Here is a 24225-nt window from a genome sequence, read left to right as displayed (position 1 = left end):
TTTAGAAATTACAGCACTTTTTGTACACAGTCCCCCCCATTTTAGGGGACCAAAATTATTGGAACATTCACTTATGTGTATTAAAGTAGTAAAATGTAAGTATTTGGTCCCATAGTCATAGCATGAATGACTGCATCAAGCTTGTGACTCTACAAATTTGTTGGATGCATTTGCTATTTGTTTTGGTTGTGTTTCAGATTATTTTGTGTCCAATAGAAATAAATAATGTATTGTTATTTTGGAGTCACTTTTATTGTAAATAAAAATAGAATGTGTTTCTATACCCTTCTACATTAATCTTAATGCTACCATGATTACGGATAATCCTGAATGAATCCTGAATAAGGATGAGTGAGAAAGTTAGTTACAGCACAAATATAACCTCCCATGTTATTGTAATGGTGAGAGATTAGCATGCCTTGGGAGTATGATATTTGTGCATCTTAACTTTCTCACTAATCATTATTCACGATTCATTCAGGATTATCTGTAGTCATGGTAGCATCCACATTAATGTAGAAATGTTTAGAAACATATTTTATTTCAGCTCATGGAACATGGGACCAACACATGTTGTGTTTTATATTTTTGTTCAGTATATGTTGACCCAATTTATTGTGAGAATTCACTTCAACCAGAATTCAACTAAATAACATCCCATGCCTTATTTTGGATTTACCGTGGATGTTTTTCTCATTTTCGGTCAGTTTTTTGTCAGCTTGCAGGATGGAATTCTTCTCTAGACTCTTCTCCCTCAGGAACTGCTCCAGAATCTCCTTAGTCTGCAGAAAACACCCCCCCCAAGGCTACATGTTTTATCATTGTTTGATGGCAATCTAAAACCAGTTAGATGTGTTTCTGGTATGATGCTAAACATGCCTAAAGATACATTATTGCAGCTAATGTGAATCATAACAGTAACAAGTCTGATATAAAGAATAGCAACCCATCTACAACTTTGAAACTAAGTAGATCGGCCTGAAAGATAAGAACAGCTCCTGTGTTTTAATATAGATTTTTTTTGTTTGTGACATCCCTAAAGGAAAACACTTTCATTCAGCCCTAGCAAGAACTCAGCCTGAAGGTCTTACCCTAACTCCTTTGTTGTGCTCGGCCCGGTACTGTGCCACCATGTTGTCATGGTGATTGCAGTAAAGCTCATAGCCTCCTGGTGTGGCGTAGATCCCACCTATAATCTTCTGGGCCATCGGAGCAGACAGCTTCTCCAGAAGGGCCTTACATTTCTTCTCTGAGACCTCCTCATTCTGGATGAGAAGGTCAGTGTAGTCTTTTGCAGTGGCCTCCTGCAAGAGTCAAGACATTTTTAGGGAAGCATTTGGAAAAAGTGGTCCTTGAAAGAGTTAAGAACTCAGTGTTCGTACTAGGCACAGATCTTAAATAATGACCCTTACCGCTAGAGCTTTCAAGAAATCCCAATTTTCATCTTTGAAGGATCGCTGCGTGGCCTGGTGGTCTGAGCGGAGGTGATGAGCTGAAATCTGACCCATGTCCACAGGGAATAAGGCCTTCACCTCCTCCATGCCCCTCTGATACACCGCCAGGCCCTCATCCACAGCAGCTTCGTTCTCAATTTGAGCCATGGCCAGCACCGCATTCTCCAGACAGGGCACAGCGCCTTTGGCTATGGTCTCCACATAGGTGTTGACCAAGTGGCCCAGCACTGGATTCAGATAAGAGGTGGCGGAAAAATATAAATGTATACATTTGGTGGTAAAATAACTGGCTACATTCAACGAGAAAATGTGCGTCTGTGCAGAATCTGCAGATATTTGATTTATTTCTCCCGGTTACTTCGTGGCCCCGTTTGACAGTTTTCATACTGGTCACCTGGGAAATGAAGCATATCTGCGACCTCGGAAGTTTCCACAGAGGTCAGCCTCGTCCATGGAGTCCAGGCGGGGCATGTTGTCAGGAGTTGTAGGGGTGGGGAATGCAAAGCACTTGCGCGAGGGGAAGTTGTTCTGGATGCACTCTCATGGGAGGTTGTACATCAGGTTCTTCTTACCCTCACATGACTAGAATTTTATAACCAGTTTCCCAGACACAGATTAGGCCTTGTTCTGGACCCCCCAAAAAAGAGATTGTCCATTGAAAATGCTTTTTAGTCCAGGAGTAGGCCTAATCTGTGTCTGGGGGACCGGCCCTTAGACATATAAGATATAGCAGAATACTGTATGACCAATAAACAAACCGGATAAAGTAATTGAGTCACTTGGTTTATAAGTCTGTTTGATTATGAGTGTAATGCTACAATATGTAATTTAGCAACACTCAGAGCAAATATCAATCTTCTTTTCAACCCATCAGAGGAAAGCCCAAAAAATTGTCAAAGACTCCAGTCACCCAAGTCATAGACTGTTCTCTCTGCTACCGCACGGCAAGCGGTACCGGAGCGCCAAGTCTAGGTCCAAAAGGCTCCTTAACAGCTTCCACCCCCAAGCTATAAGACTGCTGAACAATTAGTCAAATGGCCACCCGGACTATTTACACTGACACCCCCCCCCCTTTTCTTTTTACACTGCTGTACCCCGCACATTGACTCTGTACCGGTAACCCCTGTATATAGCCTCGTAATTGTTATTTTATTGTTACTTTTCATTTAGTAAATATTTTCTTAACTCTATTTCTTGAACTGCATTGTTGGTTAAGGGCTTGTAAGTAAGCATTTCACGGTAAGGTCTACACCAGTTGTATTCGGCGCATGTGACAAATAAGATTTGATTTGCTCTTTGTGAGAATGATTATTGCAACTATATAATCATTCATGGTACACTATTCTTTGGAGAGCCATTGTGCACTGTTGATCATAGGGGTGGTGGCTAGTGTTAGTGTCACCTTTTTTGAGTTCCAGGGAATGTTCCAGATAGTCGTCTTCGGTGACGTTTCTGCCGTCGATCTCGAGTAGTAGAGTGAAATCTCTGATGGCCCACACAAAATTAGGGAAGAACAAACTGGGGCCCCACTCCTTCCTCCTCATCATCTGAGGATGAAGGTGCACTAGAAGACTTCACCTTGATCCGCTCTGTCAGCTCCGTCACATATCTGTAGGGCCGGTTGAGGATTGACTGACACAAGATAAATGCTATCTAAAGGTTAAAAAAATGCATGTGTTTGAAGAGTTTTGAAAAGAATAATGGGCAAATGTTGCACAATCCAGGTGTGGAAAGCTCTTAGAGACTTACCCAGAAAGACACACAGATGTAATAGCTACCAATGGTGCTTCTACAAAGTATTGACTCAGGGGTGTGAAGAGTTATGTAAATTAGATATTTATGTATTTTATTTTCAATATATTGGAAAACATTTCTAAAAATATGTTTTCACTTTGTCATTATGGGGTATTGTGTGTAAATGGGTGAGAAAAATTATATTATACATTCTGAATTCGGGCTGTAACACAAAATGTAGAATAAGTCAAGGGGTATGAATACTTTCTGAAGGCAATATGGAAGTAGTTTAGTGCCTAAAAAAAGAGGTTAAATATGTGTCCAAAAAATAATATACAGCGTGCAAAGCTGTCATCAAGGCAAAGGGTAGCTATTTGAAGAATCTCAAATATAAAATATATTTAGATTGGTTTAACACTTCTTTGGTTACTACATGATTCCATATGTGTAATTTCATAGTTTTGATGTCTTCACTATTATACTACAATGTATAAAATAGTACAAATAAAGAAAAACCCCTGAATGAGTAGGTGTGTCCAAACTTTTGACAGGTAGTGTATACCTCAGATATAGGAGAGAGACTTCAGAACAAACTTCCTTTTGATATTTTTTTTTTACTGTTTTTCCATGTATGAATCTGTTATTCAATGTGTTTCTATGGGCCAATAGCAGTAAGGCCAAATTCAATGTTTCATCCATAACATGTATTCATTTTTTTGTTATACAGTGCCTTCAGAAAGTATTCACACCCCTTGACTCTTTCCACATTTTGTTGTTACAGCCTGAATTTAAATTGAGATGTTATGTCACTGGCCTACACACAATACCCAATAATGTCAAAGTGTAATTATGTTTTTAGAGATTTTTACAAATTCATAAAAAATGAAAAGCTGAAATGTCTTGAGTCAATAAGTATTCAACCCCTTTGTTATGGCAAGTGTAAATAAGTTCAGGAGTAAAAATGTGCTTAAGTCACATAAGTTGCATGGACTCACTGTGTGCAATAATAGCGTTTAACATTGTTTTTGAATGATTACCTCATCTCTGTACCCCACACATACAATTATCTTTAAGGTCCCTCAGTCGAGCAGTGAATTTCAAACACAGATTCAAGCAGAAAGACCAGGGAAGTTTTTCAATGCCTCGCAAGAAGGGCACCTATTGGTAGATGGGTAAAAATAAAACAAAACACATATTGAATATCCCTTTGAGCATGGTGAAGTTAATAATTACATTTTAGTCATTTTAGCAGACGCTCTTAACCAGAGCGACTTAAAATTGGGGTTAAGTGCCTTGCTCAAGGGGACAGATTTTTCACCTAGTCGGCTCGGGGAATAGAACCAGTGACCTTTTGGTTACTGGCACAATGCTCTTAACCACTAAGCTACCTTCCGTCCCAGGTAATTACACTTTGGATGGTGTATCAATACACCCAGTCACAACAAAGATACAGGCCTCCTTCCTAACTCAGTTTCCGGAGAGGAAGGAAATGGCTCAAGGATTTCACCATGAGGCCAATGGTGACTTTACAACTGGTACAGAGTTTAATGGCTGTGGTAGGAGAAAACTGAGGATGGATCAACAACATTGTAGTTACTCCACAATACTAACCTAATGACAGAGTGAACAGAAGGAACCCTGTACAGAATAAAAAATATTCCAAAACATGCATCCTGTTTGCATAAGGCACTAAAGTTAAACTGCAATTACAGTTTTGACTTAAATCAGCTTGAAAATCTATGGCAAGACTTGAAAATGGCTGTCTAACAATGATCAACAAACAACTTGACAGAGCTTGAATAATTTTTTTAAGGATAATGTGGAAATATTGTACAATCCAGGTGTGCAAAGCTCTTAGAGACTTACCCAGAAAGACTCACAGCTGTAATCACTGCCAATGGTGCTTCTACAAAGTATTGACTCAGAGTTGTGAATACTTATGTAAATTAGATATTTCTATATTTCATTTTCAATATATTTGCAAAGATTTCTTAAAACACGTTTTCACTTTGAATTCAGGCTGTAACACAACAAAATGTAGAATAAGTCAAGGGGTATCAATACTTTCTGATGGAATGTACTAAAATTCAAAATCAAATAGCTAAATGATCCTTGGTATGACCCCCCCCCCCCAGCTTAGAGGGTTTAAAACATGTTTGTTTAGATATTTGTTTACTGTGCTTGCTTATTAATGTGGATTGTAAAGAGTGTGAACTTTGAATTCTCACCTTCACATCCCCCAGCCCCTCTGTATCCAGCAGCACCAGGGTGTCATCTCTTTTTTCAGGATGAGGCAGACACCACATCCAGATGCCCTTAGTTTTTGATTGGATGCTGGCTCCCAGGGCAAAACCTAAATCAATATTTCGAAGACCATTTTAAGAAAATAAAACATTTAATAATATATATTATTTAAACAAATGTACTGACGCAAAAATATTTTCAATAAACTGGGTATTAACTATTAAGGCACATATGATGTCCAAACCAGTTTGTTAAGACAGACCTATTCGTCTCTCATCATCAGTCAGTCTGTCTCACTTGCCGGTGCGGTACCGCCACCACCACGACGCGCTGCTTCAGTCCCATCAGGTACTTGATGGCCCCAGGGACTACACGAAGCTGGCCGTCTGGGTTTCGACCAGGCACAGTGGGGAATCCATGGTCAAGTGGATTCACAAGATGATCACGTGCAGAAACTCTAATAAATATGAATAATACATCTATAATAAAATGAATGATTCAATATAATGTTCAGGTGAATACGATTGGTGTAAATTCATCCTCGATTCCTCTTAAATTAGCCTAAACTAAAATGTGTTTGGGCTGCATATATAATATTATTGAATCTCAGCATCAATTTAATAAAACAATGTGTTTAAAAACATCTCATTGTGTTTCCCTGCAATGAAAAAAATATGATTTGATCGTCTTTACTTACATAAACAGCAGTCTTGGGGTTCTGTGTCAAGTCCTCTCCCACAGCCAGCCAGTTCGTGTAAATAAATGGCAGAGGAAGGCTGCAGATACAAAAAGTTAAAGTTGCCTTTTAGGCTATATTTCTCTTCACTTATTTTCACCAGTCAAATAAGAGATTGATTTAATGCACCCGACTTTTTAATTAATAAATACAATCTTTGAAAATAGAAGAAATAGAAATGTTCAATTGTATGCATTTCATTATTTGATCCAAATTATTGGGCTATTCTTCCCGTAGGAACAGGTGTCTTCACTGCAGTGCGCAGAGAAGGGACATGTTTTCTCGGAAGCCTAATTTAAAACATGAGAGAAACACTTTCAGTTTCAGTATCACCGAAGTCTTCTGCCATCCAAACGCAAACCACAGACCGAACAACAAGCGCACTGACTGCACAGCATCTCGAGATTTAAGCTCTCTTGCGCTTCAAAATTTTGGCTAGGCGCTATTTACTATTGATTTGTAAATTGACTGTTGTATGAAAAATACTAGATCCGGTCTTAATCTACGCTGATGAAATACAAATAGACAAATATTTTTATAACATGAAATTTGCAGTTAATTAGTGTCAGTGGTGTAGTGGTGCCTGGAGAAGTGGGTATACTCTAATTTCCCCCAAAAAAATCAAAACGCCCCTCCCAGCAAAGGAAAGGTACCCTGTGTGAAAAGTTGTATGAGAAACAGTGGCATACACTGAATGACCTAAAATAATAAATCCCATATTGGTCTTTCACAATCAGGCCAATCCAAGCTATACTGTGGAAGTAGGCTAATCGTAGGCCTACCATTGAAACAGATCAATGTAAAAAAAAATCACAGGTTTCAGATTTTTCCTAAAACAACACAATTGTATGATCTAAGTCCATAACAATACTTAAACCACATCAGGAGACCACTTTTGAGGTCTGGGAAAAATCAAAGAAATGTAGATTTTTCAATGTAGTTACCCTTTAATTCAAGTGTGCAGGCATCTAGCACTGTTGTTTGGTTAGCAGTGTTTCTGTAGCACATGAGATGGAGTTTGCAAAATAAATGGCTACTGGATTGATGCAAATAATCATGATATCATTCTGACAGGTAGGAATAGGCAACTTTGTAACTAGTTAACATTTAGCAGATAAGGTTTCTGGGAAAGTCTTTCCATCTACCAGAAGATGGTTAGGCCTATCATTAGCATCTCTATATTTTTTATTTTTTCCTTAATTGTTTGAAACCTGGACGTTTTACTTAATATTATGAAGCATGTCTTACCTTACTTGAAAGTAGCCTATAGCCAAAATCCCACCATAGAAATGTGGAGGCAATTAGACTTACTCACATGCTTTCTCCTGTTCTATTGATTTTCTTTCAACTTTATTTCATTGTTAGCAGCCAAAGGCATTATCCTAGTCATAATAGCAACCCATGATAGTTGTTGCATATTTAAATCCCACCTCTGTCCAGTAACAGTGCGTGGGTAAAATCACTGGGGAAGCCCCCCCCCCCCACCCAAAAAAGCCATATTACAACCTACACTGTATGTGTCATGATAATTGCATTATTTGCTGTTAATTCATATGCCTTGTGATATATAGGCCTTAAGGCAGAGACAATAAGAAGACAGTGGCAGAATAATTCAACCACACCTTTGTGTGGTTGAGATGGCGCCGGAGAAGATGGCTGCCGTTTTACAGCCCTCTAACCAATTGTACTATTGTGTGTGTTTTTTTTGCGTTATTTGTAATATATTCTGTACATAATGTTTCTGCCATCGTCTCTTATAACCAAAAAGAGCTTCTGGATATCAGGACAGCGATTACTCACCTCGTATTGGACGAAGATTTTTTTCTTCAACGAGTCGGACGCGAAGGATATCCTACAGACACCCGACAAGGCCCAAATCCCTGTAATTCGCAGGAGAAAGAGACGGAGATATCGTGGACGTAGGTCGGGGTGCCTTGTAAGGATCCGACGGCGAGCGAATAAACTGCCTCTTCCATCAATCCTATTAGTCAATGTTCAATCATTTGAAAATAAATTAGATGACCTACGATTACGGTTATCCTACCAACGGGACATTAAAAACTAATATCTTATGTTTCACCGAGTCGTGGCTGAACAACGACATGGACAACATACAGCTGACGGGATATACGCTACATCGGCAGGATAGAACGGCAGACTCCGGTAAGACAAGGGGCGGCGGTCTGTGTATATTTGTAAACAACAGCTGGTGCACAAAATCAACTACTAAGGAAATCTCGAGGTTTTGCTCGCCTGAGGTAGAGTATCTTATGATAAGCTGTAGACCACACTATTTACCAAGAGAGTTTTCATCTATATTTTTCATAGCTGTCTATTTACCACCACAAACCAATGCTGGCATTAAGATTGCACTCAATGAGCTGTATAAGGCCATAAGTAAACAGGAAAACGCTCATACAGAGGCAGCGCTCCTAGTGGCCGGGGACTTTAATGCAGGGAAACTTAAATCCATTCTACCTCATTTCTACCAGCATGTTAAATGTGCAACCAGAGTAAAAAAAACTCTAGACCACCTTTACTCCACACACAGAGACGTATACAAAGCTCTCCCTCGCCCTCCATTTGGCAAATCTGACCATAACTCTATCCTCCTGATTCCTGCTTATAAGCTAAAACTAAAGCAGGAAGCACCAGTGACTCGGTTAATAAAAAAGTGGTCAGATGACGCAGATGCTAAGCTACAGGAATGTTTTGCTAGCACAGACTGGAACATGTTCTGGGATTCTTCAGATAGCATTGAGGAGTACACCACATCAGTCACTGGCTTCATCAATAAGTGCATCGATGACGTCGTCCCCACAGTGACAGTACGTACATACCCCAACCAGAAGCCATGGATTACAGGCAACATCCGCACTGAGCTAAAGGGTAGAGCTGCTGCTTTCAAGGAGTGGGACTCTAACCCGGACGCTTATAAGAAATCCCGCTATGCCCTCCGACGAACCATCAAACAGGCAAAGAGTCAATACAGAACTAAGATTGAATCGTACTACACCGGCTCTGACGCTCGTCGGATGTGGCAGGGCTTGAAAACTATTACAGACTACAAAGGGAAGCACAGCCGCGAGCTGCCCAGTGACACAAGCCTACCAGACGAGCTAAACCACCTCTATGCTCGCTTTGAGGCAAGCAACACTGAAGCATGCATGAGAGCACCAGCTGTTCTGGATGACTATGTGATCACGCTCTCCGTAGCCGCAGGGCCAGACGGATTACCAGGACGTGTACTCCGAGCATGTGCTGACCAACTGGCAAGTGTCCCTGACTGAGTCTGTAATACCAACATGTTTCAAGCAGACCACCATAGTCCCCGTGCCCAAGGACACTAAGATAACCTGCCTAAATGACTACCGACCCGTAGCACTGACGTCTGTAGCCATGAAATGCTTTGAAAGGCTGGTCATGGCTCACATCAACACCATTATCCCAGAAACCCTAGACCCACTCCAATTTGCATACCGCCCTAACAGATCCACAGATGATGCAATCTCTATTGCATTCCACACTGTCCTTTCCCACCTGGACAAGAGAAACACCTATGTGAGAATGCTATTCATTGACTACAGCTGAGCGTTCAACACCATAGTGCCCTCAAAGCTCATCACTAAGCTAAGGATCCTGGGACTAAACACCTCCCTCTGCAACTGGATCCTGGACTTCCTGACGGGCCGCCCCCAGGTGGTAAGGGTAGGTAACAACACATCTGCCACGCTGATCCTCAACACGGGGGCCCCTCAGGGGTGCGTGCTCAGTCCCCTCCTGTACTCCCTGTTCACCCATGACTGCATGGCCAGGCACGACTCCAACACCATCATTAAGTTTACCGACGACACAACAGTGATAGGCCTGATCACCGACAACGATGAGACAGCCTATAGGGAAGAGGTCAGAGACCTGGCCGTGTGGTGCCAGGATAACAACCTCTCCCTCAACGTGACCAAGACAAAGGAGATGATTGTGGACTACAGGAAAAAAAAGAGGACTGAGCACGCCCCCATTCTCATCGACGGGGCTGTAGTGGAACAGGTTGAGAGCTTCAAGTTCCTTGGTGTCCACATCCCCAACAAACTATCATGGTCCAAACACACCAAGACAGTCGTGAAGAGGGCATGACAAAGCCTATTCCACCTCAGGAGACTGAAAAGATTTGGCATGGGTCCTCAGATCCTCAAAACGTTCTACAGCTGCACCATCGAGAGCATCCTGACTGTTTGCATCACCGCCTGGTATGGGAACTGCTTGGCCCCCGACCGCAAGGCACTACAGAGGGTAGTGCGTACGGCCCAGTACATCACTGGGGCCAAGCTTCCTGCCATCCAGGACCTCTATACCAGGCGGTGTCAGAGGAAGGCCCTCAAAATTGTCAAAGACTCCAGCCACCCTAGTCATAGACTGTTCTCTCTGCTACCGCACAGCAAGCGGTACCGGAGCGCCAAGTCTAGGTCCAAAAGGCTTCTCAACAGCTTCTACCCCCAAGCCATAAGTCTCCTGAACAGCTAATCATGGCTACCAGGTCTATTTGCACTGCCCTCCCACCCCCACCCCATCTTTTTACGCTGCTGCTACTCTGTTAATTATTGATGCATAGTCACGTTAACTCTACCCACATGTACATATTACCTCAACTACCTAACTACCTCAACTAGCCGGTGCCCCCACACATTGACTCTGCACCGGTACCCCCCTGTATATAGCCTCCCTAATGTTATTTTATTTTACTTCTGCTCTTTTTTTCTCAACACTTTTTTGTTGTTGTTGTTTTATTTTACTTTTTTAGTAAAAAATACATGCATTGTTGGTTAAGGGCTGTAAGTAAGCATTTCACGGTAATGTCTACACCTGTTGTATTCGGCGCATGTGGCAAATAAAATTTGATTTGATTTATCACAAAACCAGATAGCAACCTCTGTCCTGTGAAGTCCACGATGCATATTGCATGTAACAGACAAGTTACATGACCTACAGCATGGACCACATTTTCGGACCACTAAACAACTATTGATTTAGAACCACAGAGTTAGCTCAAGTTGCAAAGAAAACTGGAGCTGCCTCCACTATTCCAGCACCATATCAACATTTCAACATCATCAAATCACCTCTGCTTAGTCTAATACAGTGACAACTACAATATATCAAAAACAATTTAGTCCAATCAACATAAGCTAAATATGATGTGGCTGTCCATGGTTCTGATTTCTGTTTGCGCGCATGTGCGTGTGTTATGATGAGTTTCTAGTATCGAGAAGTTCATGATGCAAGACAGTAGTCGACACTCATATTTGGAGTTGATTCAGTCATTATTTAATGGTTACAATAATGGATTCAATGACAGGCGGTACGGACGTAGCCTCTTGTCATATGAATGACTTCCATAGAAAATCTCTCAGTTTATATAATGCCCTTCTGATCTACTTCTTCCAACATCTACCACAATAGCATCCACATACTTGGTATTGTGTGTCACCCTAGCCAGGCCATTCCATCACGTACACCTTCTAAGATTATCACAAGTGGCCCCCAATCTATCTTTGCACACCGACCCTCTATCATTTACCAGTGACCTCTATAACACATGGCGTGTCCTTGTCCCCTCTCCTACATGCAGCTTAGGAGTTTACATACATTAATGAATCTTGAATCACAAGTCATTATAACAGCGTGCGAGCGCGTTTGTGCAAGTAGAAAAACATGTTGACTCACCCTATTTGTAGAGAAACGCCAATGCCATCCTCCTCACTTTCATGTTAACGAAATGGTCTATCACTCTGTCATACAGTACACTCTTTTATTTGTAGTTGTCCTAGGCTACCTGGCTAAAATGCTTGCTCGCTAGCCTAACTTCCATTCACGGGCAACGTTAGCTAGTTAACATTAGCCTTCTACATCTAGCTACTGTACATATTCAACTTCTATCCTCTCAGGCCAGGGGCACAACAATGTATCAATTAGTGGTTGGATCAGAATCGCCGTTATAATCAGCCAGTACAGAGAATTAAGTAAAAACACAAGTCCAAATCCCTATCTCCATCCATGGCTAATTAAGGAAAGGGACAACAACACAACGAGATGCAACAATTCACGTTGTTTCTGTTAATGATGTATGCTCTCAAAGCGATTTGACTGGAGAGACACCAAATCCAAGCTGGCTTCCCTTGGCACTCCACCCCTGAAGCTGAGCAGAGAGCAGAAGGTGATATAATAGATATAAAATATATATAACTCAAATCTGCCAAATCAGTGTGCTAAACTCCAAATGACAATACACATTTATCCCTACCCGCATGTACAGTTGAAGTCGGAAGTTTACATACACTTAGGTTGGCGTCATTAAAACTCGTTTTTCAACCACTTCACACATTTCTTGTTAACAAACTATAGTTTTGGCAAGTCGGTTAGGACATCTACTTTGTACATGACACAAGTCATTTTTCCAACAATTGTTTACAGACAGATTATTTCACTTATAATTCACTGTATCACAATTCCAGTGGGTCAGAAGTTTACATACACTAAGTTGACTGTGCCTTTAAACAGCTTGGAAAATTCCTGTCACGTTCGTTCATGAACGGGTCAGACCAAGGCGCAGCATGATATGCATACATGTTTATTAGACTTATAAACACAACGACAAAACAAGAAACGAAACGTGAACTCCAAGGTACACAAACAACATACCTAACACGGAACAAGATCCCACAACCCCCTAGTGCCAATAGGCTGCCTAAGTATGGACCCCAATCAGAGACAACGAGCGACAGCTGCCTCTGATTGGGAACCACACCGGCCAACATAGATCTAGACGTACTAGATCTAAACCTAGAAAATACAACATAGAACATCACAACATAGAAAGTCACACCGTGACTCAACAAATAAGAGTCCCCAGAGTCAGGGCGTGACAATTCCAGAAAATGATGTCATGGCTTAGAAGCTTCTGATAGGCTAATTGACATCATTTGAGTCAATTGGAGGTGTACCTGTGGATGTATTTCAAGGCCTACCGTCAAACTCAGTGCCTCTGCTTGACATCATGGGAAAATCTAAAGAAATCAGCCAAGACCTCAGAAAAAATATTGTAGACCTCCACAAGTCTGGTTCATCCTTGGGAGCAATTTCCAAACGCCTGAAGGTACCATGTTCATCGGTACAAACAATAGTACGCAAGTATAAACACCATGGGACCACGCAGCCGTCATACCGCTCAGGAAGGAGACGCGTTCTGTCTCCTAGAGATTAACGTACTTTGGTGCGAAAAGTGCAAATCAATCCCAGAACAACAGCAAAGGACCTTGTGAAGATGCTGGAGGAAACAGGTACAAAAGTATCTATATCCACAATAAAACAAGTCCTATATCGACATAACCTGAATGGCCACTCAGCAAGGAAGAAGCCACTGCTCCAAAACCGCCATAAAAAAGCCAGACTACGGTTTGCAACTGCATATGGGGACAAAGATCGTACTTTCTGGAGAAATGTCCTCTAGTCTGATGAAACAAAAATATAACTGTTTGGCCATAATGACCATTGTTATGTTTGGAGGAAAAAGGGGAAGGCTTGCAAGCCGAAGAACACCATCCCAACCGTGAAGCACGGGGGTGGCAGCATCATGCTGTGGGGGTGTTTTGCTGCAGGAGGGACTGGTGCCCTTCACAAAATAGATGGCATCATGAGGAAGGAAAATGATGTGGATATATTGAAGCAACATCTCAAGACATCAGTCAGGAAGTTAAAGCTTGGTCACAAATGGGTCTTCCAAATGGACAATGACCCCAAGCATACTTCCAAAGTTGTGGCAAAATGGCTTAAGGACAACAAAGTCAAGGTATTGGAGTGGCCATCACAAAGCCCTGACCTCAATCCTATAGAAAATGTGTGGGCAGAACTGAAAAAGCGTGTGCGAGCAAGGAGGCCTACAAACTTGACTCAGTTACACCAGCTCTGTCAGGAGGAATGGGCCAAAATTCACCCAACTTATTGTGGGAAGCTTGTGGAAGGCTACCCAAAATGTTTGACAGAAGTTAAACAATTTAAAGGCAATGCTACCAAATACTAATTGAGTGTATGTAAACTTCTGACCCACTGGGAATATGATAAAAGTAAATAAATAATTCTCTCTACTATTATTCTGACATTTCACATTCTTAAAATAAAGTGGTGATCCTAACTGACCTAAGACAGGGAATTTGTACGAGGATTAAATGTCAGGAATTGTGAAAAACTGAGTTTAAAGTATTTGTCTAAGGTGTATGTAAACTTCCGACTTCAACTGTACATACTGTATTACCTCAATTACATCAACTACCTCGTACCCCTGCTCATTGACTCGGTACTGGTACTCCTTGTATATTGCCTCGTTATTGTTTTTGTGTAACTATTTCCTTTTTAGTAAGCAAATATTTGTCTTACTTTTTAAACTTTGCATTGTTGGGAACGAGCTCGTAAGTAAGCATTTCACTGTAAAGTCTACACCTGTTGTATTCGGTGCATGTGACCAATACAATTTGATTTGATGATTTGACATTACCTGACGACAACATTGTAATGACCACCAGGCTTAACTCACTTTCGCTCTCTCTCTCTCTGCAGCGGAGCAAGCATTAAGGGAGGCTTCTGAGCGGGAGAGTCAAGCCATGGAGGAGCAGCTTGTAGTCCAGGAGAGGTTGAGAGCGGACCAACAGAGGACGTACAAGGAGAATGTCAACCAGCTGATGGAGAGGATGGACAGAGACAGTAGAAATGCCATAGCAGAGCATGACAGAGTTCTGCAGGCCGGAATCAGGGTAAGAACCACAAATAAAAACTTTGAGAAGAACACTTTAAAACTATAGTAACTGTAGAAATAATATAAACTGTGTGTCTGTCTGTGATGTGTACACTGCATTTGTCAGGCGTACACTGTGTATGTGATTTACTGTATATACAGTATGTGTCTGTGACAAACTGTGTTTATCATTTCAGGAGCAGAAGGACCTTCTCCAGCAAGGGTTCGATGACAGAGCACACCAAATGCAAAGAGAGATAGATGCTCTTAAGGGAGCGAAGGCACAAGAGGAAGAGAATAGGCCTTCATTTATGAGCAAGGCTCTGGATACTGTTGGGGATGCCACTATGTTGGTTCTCCCGGTAATAATTCCCAAAGTAGGAGGAATGGCCTTAAAATGGCTGTCAAAGTTGTTCTGATGAAGGTTCTCAAGGAGATTGATTGAATCAGTATTTATTGAAGTTAATGTTACTTACTTTAAATTAAGCACTCCATTAAGGTTTCATTTGTTTTATATCATGTTAGCTTAGAAGACAAAAAATATATAAACACCTATGTTTTATAAAGTAATTTGCATGCCAAATCACAACAAAATCAAGCATTTAGAAGGCATGCTGAAAATAATATCAGATTGAAATATTTATTGGTGCTTTTATTTTTGATTAACTGCCTTTGGTAATGCACCGGATATTCTACACTAGAGTGTGTAGTGTTTATTTGTGTGTGTGTAGCCTTGGCTTTATTTGTGCTCTTAATAAAACACATTTCTGCTCACAGTTCCTGGTTTGATTAACATGGATAAAAGAATGGAATCATTTTAAAGAAAGTATGTCAAAGTACTAAACCACCTAAAACAAGACAAACAACATGTAGCTCTAAGTACAGTATCTCAATGACTCTCTGGACAAGTCAAATATAAAGACTGATTGTTTGTTCTGGTTGTGCAGTAAATGAATAATAACAGAATACAAAAGAGTTGTGATGACACTATTACCGCTAACAACACAACCAGAAGGACCTTTGAACATGAGCCCTTGTTAAACCCTGATGAAAACCTTTGTGTATGCGACCAATAACATTTTATAAAATGCTGTGGACGGTATACACTGCTGAATCTGAGTAAAACATGATTTCTTCATCCATCAACCTAAACCAGGTGCCTGGCTAGAGCACAATCTGAAACAGAAGGTCCCATTTCCAAAGAAGTTCTGAGGTAATCACTATGTACTGTATTAGTACTGAACTGCATGTAGTATGCAACATACAAGCTAACAGAAAATCCTTTGTAGCAGAATTTTTGAGGGAAGTAGAATGCTGTAAAAAGTTATGAAGCATCAGATGACCCCAAACTAGAGGTCTTCACGGATCCACCTGTACCCGAGACCCGATCCGGGACCCGAGCGGGTCCAGATCCAGAATTCTAAATAATGTCACGTCTGGATTGGATCTGATATGATTGTCACTGGTCTCAGGTATGTGTAATTTTAACTGACTTGTCCAGAAGGACCCATAGAGATCTGAACGCGAAATGGTATAATTTATGCTGCTGCTCTTTTCTCTTCACAAGAGTGGCGCGTGTAGCTTGTTGTTGGCCAATCATCAAAGCTGCAATAGGCTACAGTCATTGAGCCTCCATGTCTGGCAAAAGTTAGGAGATATCTAATCAATGGAAGATGAAATTAAAATGATGGAATTAAAAGTTAAAAGGAGAAGGATAGACTACAACGACCAAGAGCCAACTGGTAGGCTGCTACTTTATATTCTGAATAGAGCAGTGGAGGCTGCTGAGGGGAGATCGGCTCATAATAATGGCCGGAACGGAGCGAATGGAATGGCATCAAACACCTGGAAACCATGTGTTTGATACCATTCCGCTGATTCTGCTCCAGTCATTACCACAAGCCCGTTCTCCCCAATGAAGGTGCCACCAACCTCCTGTGGAATGGTGTCATTGTTGTTTGTAACTGTGTAGGAGGAGACAGTGCATGCAGCCTCAATTAGCCTAGCTAGCTTCTCCTGGTTTAATGCAGTCAAGACAGGTACTACGTAATCATATTGGATGATAAATAACCTAGCTATGGCAGCTATTAGTCTACTATAGCGCGAGTTGGCTTTGTTGGTTGCAGTCTCTCTCTCCCTCCTCCCTGTTCCCCATGTCACTCGCTCACACTCACAGTAGACTACACACACAGCACGGCCCCTGCTAGAGCGTCACCTCTCTCTACCTCCTCTCCCTTTAATCAGCTCCGGCTAATAAAGTAGCTTAAAAATGGACTTATCTGCTGCTTCTCTTACTCTGATTGGATCGGACCAGGTCTATACGGAACTGGTCTAGTTGTCCACGGGTCCGTTCGGAACGGGTCTCTATTTTTAAAACATATTTATGCGTATCGGGTCCAGATGGGAAAACCCCAGGTCCAACTTTTTGGACCCGTGAAGGCCTCTACCCCAAACATGAGCCATTGAAATGTTCTGTGTGGCTACACTTTGATCTTAGCAATAGCAAGCAATCAATCAGTACATTCAATATATGTATTTACAGATCATAAGGCTTAAATATAAATTGTTGTACAAATATTCCCGCTATGTCCGCTTTATACAGTGCATATCTATAATGAGGAGTGCTTGTCAACGGACACATGGGCTGGAGGGTATGTCTGTTCATAACCTTTTGACCGCTGTAGGAGAGGTCAAGGTTTGAACTTGTGTGCGAGCTGCTCCAGTGTCGCCTGCAGCTTCTCCTCATCGGCCGGAGAGGACCTGGATGAAGCCAGCGGAAGGTGTGTGGGCACCGCCATTCGGTCTGGGGCATTATGGGAAAGAAAATAGAGGAGCAGATGTAAGAGATAGCAGGACGGTATTTAAACAGCCAGGGTGTGTCTATCAAGGAGGCCTTTCTAAGCAAATATATCCCCTCCCCTTCCTGTTCCACCCTCAACCCTCTCCATCCCTGTGTCTCACCCTGGAAGAAGAGTCCGCTGGGCTGCTTGGAGGCCACTGCTGAGACAGCCAGCCACACCACCGTGTCGGCCCCCATTGCCTCCGTACGCAGCTTGTTCTTCATCTTAGCATGGAAGTCAGGCATGGACAACTGGACAGCTACAGGGAACACAGAGACACAGATACATTAGCAAGTTTCCAACACAGAATAATCATTAAGAAATGCATGGAGGCTTGTGCTGATGAATATTTGTCTAGATTTCTGACTTTAGATCGGTGTTAGTACCTGGAGTATCAGCCCAGCCAGGGTGCATTGAGGAGAAGTGGATCTCTTTATGCTGGGACGCCCATCTCTCGGTCAGTATCACCTGTTGTCTCTGTCACCACAACACACAGCAAATCACTTTCACAGAGAATATAACAGAACTGTAACAGAATTTTGTACAGAATTATTTTGCAGTCATACAGTGAGGGAAAAAAGGTATTTGATCCCCTGCTGATTTTGTACGTTTGCCCACTGACAAAGAAATGATCAGTCTATAATTTTAATGGTAGGTTTATTTGAACAGTGAGAGACAGAATAACAAGAAAACAAAACAGAAAAAAGTATGTCAAAAATGTTATAAATTGATATGCATTTTAATGAGGGAAATAAGTATTTGACCCCCTCTTAATCAGAAAGATTTCTGGCTCCCAGGTGTCTTTTATACAGGTAACGAGCTGAGATTAAGAGCACACTCTTAAAGGGAGTGCTCCTAATCTCAGCTTGTTACCTGTATAAAAGACACCTGTCCACAGAAGCAATCAATCAATCAGATTCCAAACTCTCCACCATGGCCAAGACCAAAGAGCTCTCCAAGGATGTCAGGGACAAGATTGTAGACCTACACAAGGCTGGAATGGGCTACAATACCATCGCCAAGCAGCTTGGTGAGAAGGTGACAACAGTTGGTGCGATTATTCGCAAATGGAAGAAACACAAAATAACTGTCAATCTCCCTCGGCCTGGGGCTCCATGCAAGATCTCACCTCGTGGAGTTGCAATGATCATGAGAACGGTGAGGAATCAGCCCAGAAATACACGGGAGGATCTTGTCAATGATCTCAAGGCAGCTGGGACCATCGTCACCAAGAAAACAATTGGTAACACACTACGCCGTGAAGGACTGAAATCCTGCAGCGCCCGCAAGGTCCCCCTGCTCAAGAAAGCACATATACAGGCCCGTCTGAAGTTTGCCAATGAACATCAGAATGATTCAGAGGAGAACTGGGTGAAAGTGTTGTGGTCAGAAATCAAATCAAAATCGAGCTCTTTGGCATCAACTCAACTCGCCGTGTTTGGAGGAGGAGGAATGCTGCCTATGACCCCAATAACACCATCCCCACCGTCAAACATGGAGGTGGAAACATTATGCTTTGGGGGTATTTTTCTGCTAAGGGGACAGGACAACTTCACCGCATCAAAGGGACGATGGACGGGGCCATGTACCGTCAAATCTTGGGTGAGAACCTCCTTCCCTCAGCCAGGGCATTGAAAATGGGTCGTGGATGGGTATTCAAGCATGACAATGACCCAAAACACACGGCCAAGGCAACAAAGGAGTGGCTCAAGAAGAAGCACATTAAGGTCCTGGAGTGGCCTAGCCAGTCTCCAGACCTTAATCCCATAGAAAATATGTGGAGGGAGCTGAAGGTTCGAGTTGCCAAACGTCAGGCTCGAAACCTTAATGACTTGGAGAAGATCTGTAAAGAGGAGTGGGACAAAATCCCTCCTGAGCTGTGCGCAAACCTGGTGGCCAACTACAAGAAACGTCTGTGATTGCCAACAAGGGTTTTGCCACCAAGTACTAAGTAATGTTTTGCAGAGGGGTCAAATACTTATTTCCCTCATTAAAATGCAAATCTATTTATAAAATTTTTGACATGCGTTTTTCTGGATTTTGTTGTTGTTATTCTGTCTCTCACTGTTCAAATAAACCTACCATTAAAATTATAGACTGATCATGTCTTTGTCAGTGGGCAAATGTACAAAATCAGCAGGGGATCAAATACTTTTTTCCCTCACTGTAGGCTAGATAATGCATTCGCTCATGGGTGAGTGGGTAGTAGAGATGCACCATATCCTTACTTTGTTCTGGGCGTAGGCCATAGTGCCGTCGAATGTCCCCCTTTCAGACTGCAGGTCGTCTACTTTCATCTTCTGGACCAGCATGCCCCCTGAAGACACTGTGATCTGGAGGAGAGGGGTGATGATCATCATGACAATATGGGATGTTAGACTGCTATAGACAGATGGGAAATGTCCTTTTCTTGTTTTTGTAAAATGTAATAGATTCCTTTGATGCATTTGTTCAGACACATTAGGCCCTCTGCTGGTGAATTAGGCATTAATACAAGCACATACAGTGAGGGAAAAAAGTATTTGATCCCCTGCTGATTTTGTACGTTTGCCCACTGACAAAGACATGATCAGTCTATAATTTTAATGGTAGGTTTATTTGAACAGTGAGAGACAGAATAACAACAACAAAATCCAGAAAAACGCATGTCAAAAATGTTATAAATTGATTTGTATTTTAATGAGGGATTTGACCCCTCTGCAAAACATGACTTAGTACTTGGTGGCAAAACCCTTGTTGGCAATCACAGAGATCAGACGCAGATGTTGGCCACCAAGTTTGCACACATCTCAGGAGGGATTTTGTCCCACTCCTCTTTGCAGATCTTCTCCAAGTCATTAAGGTTTCGAGCCTGACGTTTGGCAACTCGAACCTTCAGCTCCCTCCACACATTTTCTATGGGATTAAGGTCTGGAGACTGGCTAGGCCACTCCAGGACCTTAATGTGCTTCTTCTTGAGCCACTCCTTTGTTGCCTTGGCCGTGTGTTTTGGTTCATTGTCATGCTGGAATACCCATCCACGACCCATTTTCAATGCCCTGTCTGAGGGAAGGAGGTTGTCACCCAAGATATGACGGTACATGGCCCCGTCCATCGTCCCTTTAATGCGGTGAAGTAGTCCTGTCCCCTTAGCAGAAAAACACCCCCAAAGCATTACGTTTCCACCTCCATGTTTGACAGTGGGGATGGTGTTATTGGGGTCATAGGCAGCATTCCTCCTCCTCCAAACACGGCGAGTTGAGTTGATGCCAAAGAGCTCGATTTTGGTCTCATCTGACCACAACACTTTCACCCAGTTCTCCTCTGAATCATTCAGATGTTCATTAGCAAACTTCAGACGGGCCTGTATATTTGCTTTCTTGAGCAGTGGCACCTTGCGGGCGCTGCAGGATTTCAGTTTTTCTGGATTTTTTTTTTGTTATTCTGTCTCTCACTGTTCAAATAAACATACCATTAAAATTATAGACTGATCATTTCTTTGTCAGTGGGCAAACGTACAAAATCAGCAGGGGATCAAATACTTTTTTCCCCTCACTGTAAACACAGAACTAATGGAGGAAAGGCCATACAAGAGCCACATTTCTAACTTTTCTCATTTCATTGATGTGACCATGTTCAGTATTGGGCCAATGTCGTATGTCTAAGGCAGGACATTACTCACCACTCGTGGGTCCTGTGCCTGTTTCAGGGCTGGTATCAACGCTGTGGTTAGGATGAAGGTACCTAACCAAGTGAACCGTAATGATGAGGAAGAACATTGTGAGTAAACGTATCAACCTATATAAGTAAGTGGTGTGCATCGTTTCCAATGAGACGTGACTACTGCCCTTGGGTTGATCTTACTTACCGAGAGTGTTCGTAGCAAAGTTCTTCTCTACACCTTCCTCTGTCAGCTCTTTCTGGTTTACCATACACCCTGCATTGTTGATCTGGGTGAGAAAGAATCATAATGAATAAACTTGTAGCTCAGCTGGTAGAGCACGGCGCTTGTAACGCCAAGGTAGTGGGTTCGATCCCCGGGACCACCCATACACAAAAAATTAAAAAAATGCATGCACGCATGACTGTAAGTCGCTTTGGATAAAAGCGTCTGCTAAATGGCATATTAATAATTAACTTAGCGAATCTAATTACTCATGTTGAATCATACTCAATCACTCATATTAAACTGAATCATTCATATAGTATCATATTCAAACTAGCAGCCCATGAACCCTTTAATCTATTCAATGGACTAACCCATGTGTGGGGCTTGGAGATGATTCAGATACCTTACCAGTACATGAATGCTGTTGCTTTTTGCAAAACTCTCTGCAAACTCCCACACTTGTCTTGCACTGGACATGTCAACGATGTGAACATGGACATTCTGCAGAGACAAAGAGAATTTCAAAGAAAATGATCAACAACATAGAACAACGTTAAGTCTGATTCTGAACTATTACGCTGGCAGTTGGAAAGATTGATTACAGTATTCAAATTTGATCACAAAGAAGCCAAACATGGAATTTGGAGAGTGCGAGCCTTGGGACTTGAGTATAGACACAGCAGTGTTACTTTGTTACCAAACCGGAGGCGTAACAACCCCCAGACATGACTGTGCAGGATCAAACAAGCCTCTGTTTCTGTTTGACTTAGTGCCTGTCCACATTAATCAGTCTAAGCAAGGCAGGAAGCAGATCATCTCATCTGTATATCACCTCAACTTCCACCCAAATGGGCATAAAATATCCTTATCATCGTTAGATTAGCCTAGCTAATCTGTGCAGCACCTAACTCATGATGACATCATGAATATGCCACATTGTGACCCCATGAACAAAGCAGTTCACAATTTACTCAATGGTTTGCTCTTAATCCCTCACCAGGCAGTTGCTGGGCATGAATAAATGTGTGTGGTGTTTCTTTCTGTACTGATTCTTTCTTTGTGTCATTCAGTCCTCCTCACCTGGTTTTTACTATGTTCCACTATCTCCTCTTTAGCCTCCTCTGCCCGTTCCTTGTTACGACACACCAGGTGGACCATCCCTCCTGCAATAAAACATCAACCCTATTTCAAACACTGGGTAAACTATAGTGACCTCAAAGAACCCCTTCACACGACTAATGATCAGCCACCTGAGGAGTTGAACACCATAGTGTCCTCATGATTGGTTTTTGAGTCTGTCTATATAAACCTCTATGAGACCTCACCTTGAGGGTTGTTGCCATCTGGCCCACCTACAAGCACTCACTCATAAATCTACTGTTAATCAATAAATAGCCTATCACTCACTCTATAATGGAAACTAAAAATGTGTACAAACTATGGTCAACAGTTATATTACAGATGAGTAAAACGTGTACAAACTATGGTCACAGATATATTACAGATTAGTTACAAACATTTCAAGGTGAAAACCATATTCATTGTTGTTTTAAACACTCATAGGACATTGACTGTGCCTTACCTCTTTTGGCTATTTCATGGGCTGTAGCTTTTCCAATGCCGCTGTTGGCCCCAGTGATCACAAAAGATCTGCCACTCAGGTTCACGTCTAGGTCCCCAATAATAAAATGCTTAGCTGCTGCTTCATATCCGCTTCTGTTGAACACAAGAAAAATTCATCTCAACATAAGGTTATTGGTGATGGTGATTAAGGAACTGAGATACAATAAAGCAAACACTAATGTTGAAAAAGGCAAAGTAAAGGCAGTTACATTGAGGTTGTCGGTATAGTAACTGTATGACTACTAACTAACAAATACATTGTTTATTTGCTAACATCAATATGTACTGTGAAGGCATGTGTGTGTCAGTCACTCAAACCTAAAATTTCAACCTTCTATTTTTGTGCAACACTAGCTAGCAAATACCGATACTCACTTTGTGTATTCTTGAAGTCCTTTAACGAACCAAACGGCATTTCTGTAAAGCGACATCTTTAGGTAGCTAACTAGTTAGTTATATAATAGCTCCGTTTGATTTAAGTGGAGTTATATAGCTACTGTTAAATTTCATAACACTAAACAAAGCACGCCTCTTTTTACGTTTCATAAGAATGACTCGTTACGTCGTCCAATGGGTGGGGCAAACACACAGTCACATGGGGCAACACAAACCTCTGTCTGTAGCTAAACTACTGCTAAAATAACAAATGTGTAAATACTGGTAAGTGTTTAGTGAACAGTAAACTGAGTAGTGAACCTAGCAACCTGAACAACTGAAATTATCAGCTAACCTGTATAATACTGCTGCTATATTTATCTTTATAACTAATATTACTCTCTTCCAACATCAGTTGTCAGGATGGCCGAGTGGTCTAAGGCGCCAGACTCAAGGTTCTACCTTCCATAGAAATGGGGTTTCTGGTCTCCGAATGGAGGCGTGGGTTCAAATCCCACTTCTGACAGTCTTTTTTCCCCCAGATATATAATAGTAAAAAACAGCATCAA

The 24225-nt window shown here is 41.8% G+C and overlaps 1 protein-coding gene and 1 pseudogene across 3 annotated transcripts in view; both read right to left on the bottom strand.

Moving 5' to 3' along the window:
- Nucleotides 1-5509, bottom strand: part of LOC311143285 (guanylate-binding protein 3-like) — a 6992-nt pseudogene extending 1483 nt beyond the window's left edge. The window contains exons 1-6 of the transcript in view: nucleotides 5365-5509; nucleotides 2857-3103; nucleotides 1800-2032; nucleotides 1413-1681; nucleotides 1092-1304; nucleotides 680-782 (exon numbers count right to left, since the gene is read on the bottom strand). The product of the transcript in view is annotated as a guanylate-binding protein 3-like (transcript). The remainder of the gene's footprint in view (nucleotides 1-679; nucleotides 783-1091; nucleotides 1305-1412; nucleotides 1682-1799; nucleotides 2033-2856; nucleotides 3104-5364) is intronic.
- A 9880-nt stretch (nucleotides 5510-15389) lies between these two features.
- On the bottom strand, nucleotides 15390-23801 carry LOC311143452 (dehydrogenase/reductase SDR family member 12-like). Of its 2 annotated transcripts, XM_084179268.1 has the most exons (10): nucleotides 23657-23801; nucleotides 23241-23374; nucleotides 22739-22821; nucleotides 22067-22159; nucleotides 21638-21719; nucleotides 21452-21513; nucleotides 20019-20123; nucleotides 18177-18267; nucleotides 17912-18049; nucleotides 15390-17753 (listed from the first exon to the last, which is right to left on the bottom strand). In XM_084179268.1, exons 1-10 carry the CDS (start codon nucleotides 23710-23712, stop codon nucleotides 17641-17643), a joined length of 957 nt encoding a protein of 318 aa, XP_084035394.1. In that variant the 5' UTR covers nucleotides 23713-23801; the 3' UTR covers nucleotides 15390-17640. The 2 variants fall into 2 exon arrangements, with proteins under 2 accessions (XP_084035394.1, XP_084035395.1); XM_084179269.1 differs by lacking the exon at nucleotides 20019-20123 and having other exon boundaries at nucleotides 23657-23769.
- Between the last annotated feature and the right edge of the window lie 424 nt (nucleotides 23802-24225).

This window comes from Coregonus lavaretus (assembly GCF_964263955.1).
Source record: "Coregonus lavaretus genome assembly, chromosome: 16".
Lineage (NCBI taxonomy): Eukaryota > Metazoa > Chordata > Actinopteri > Salmoniformes > Salmonidae > Coregonus > Coregonus lavaretus.
The sequence above is the reverse complement of the archived record's forward strand: the minus strand, read 5'-3'. Positions and strand labels throughout refer to the sequence as shown.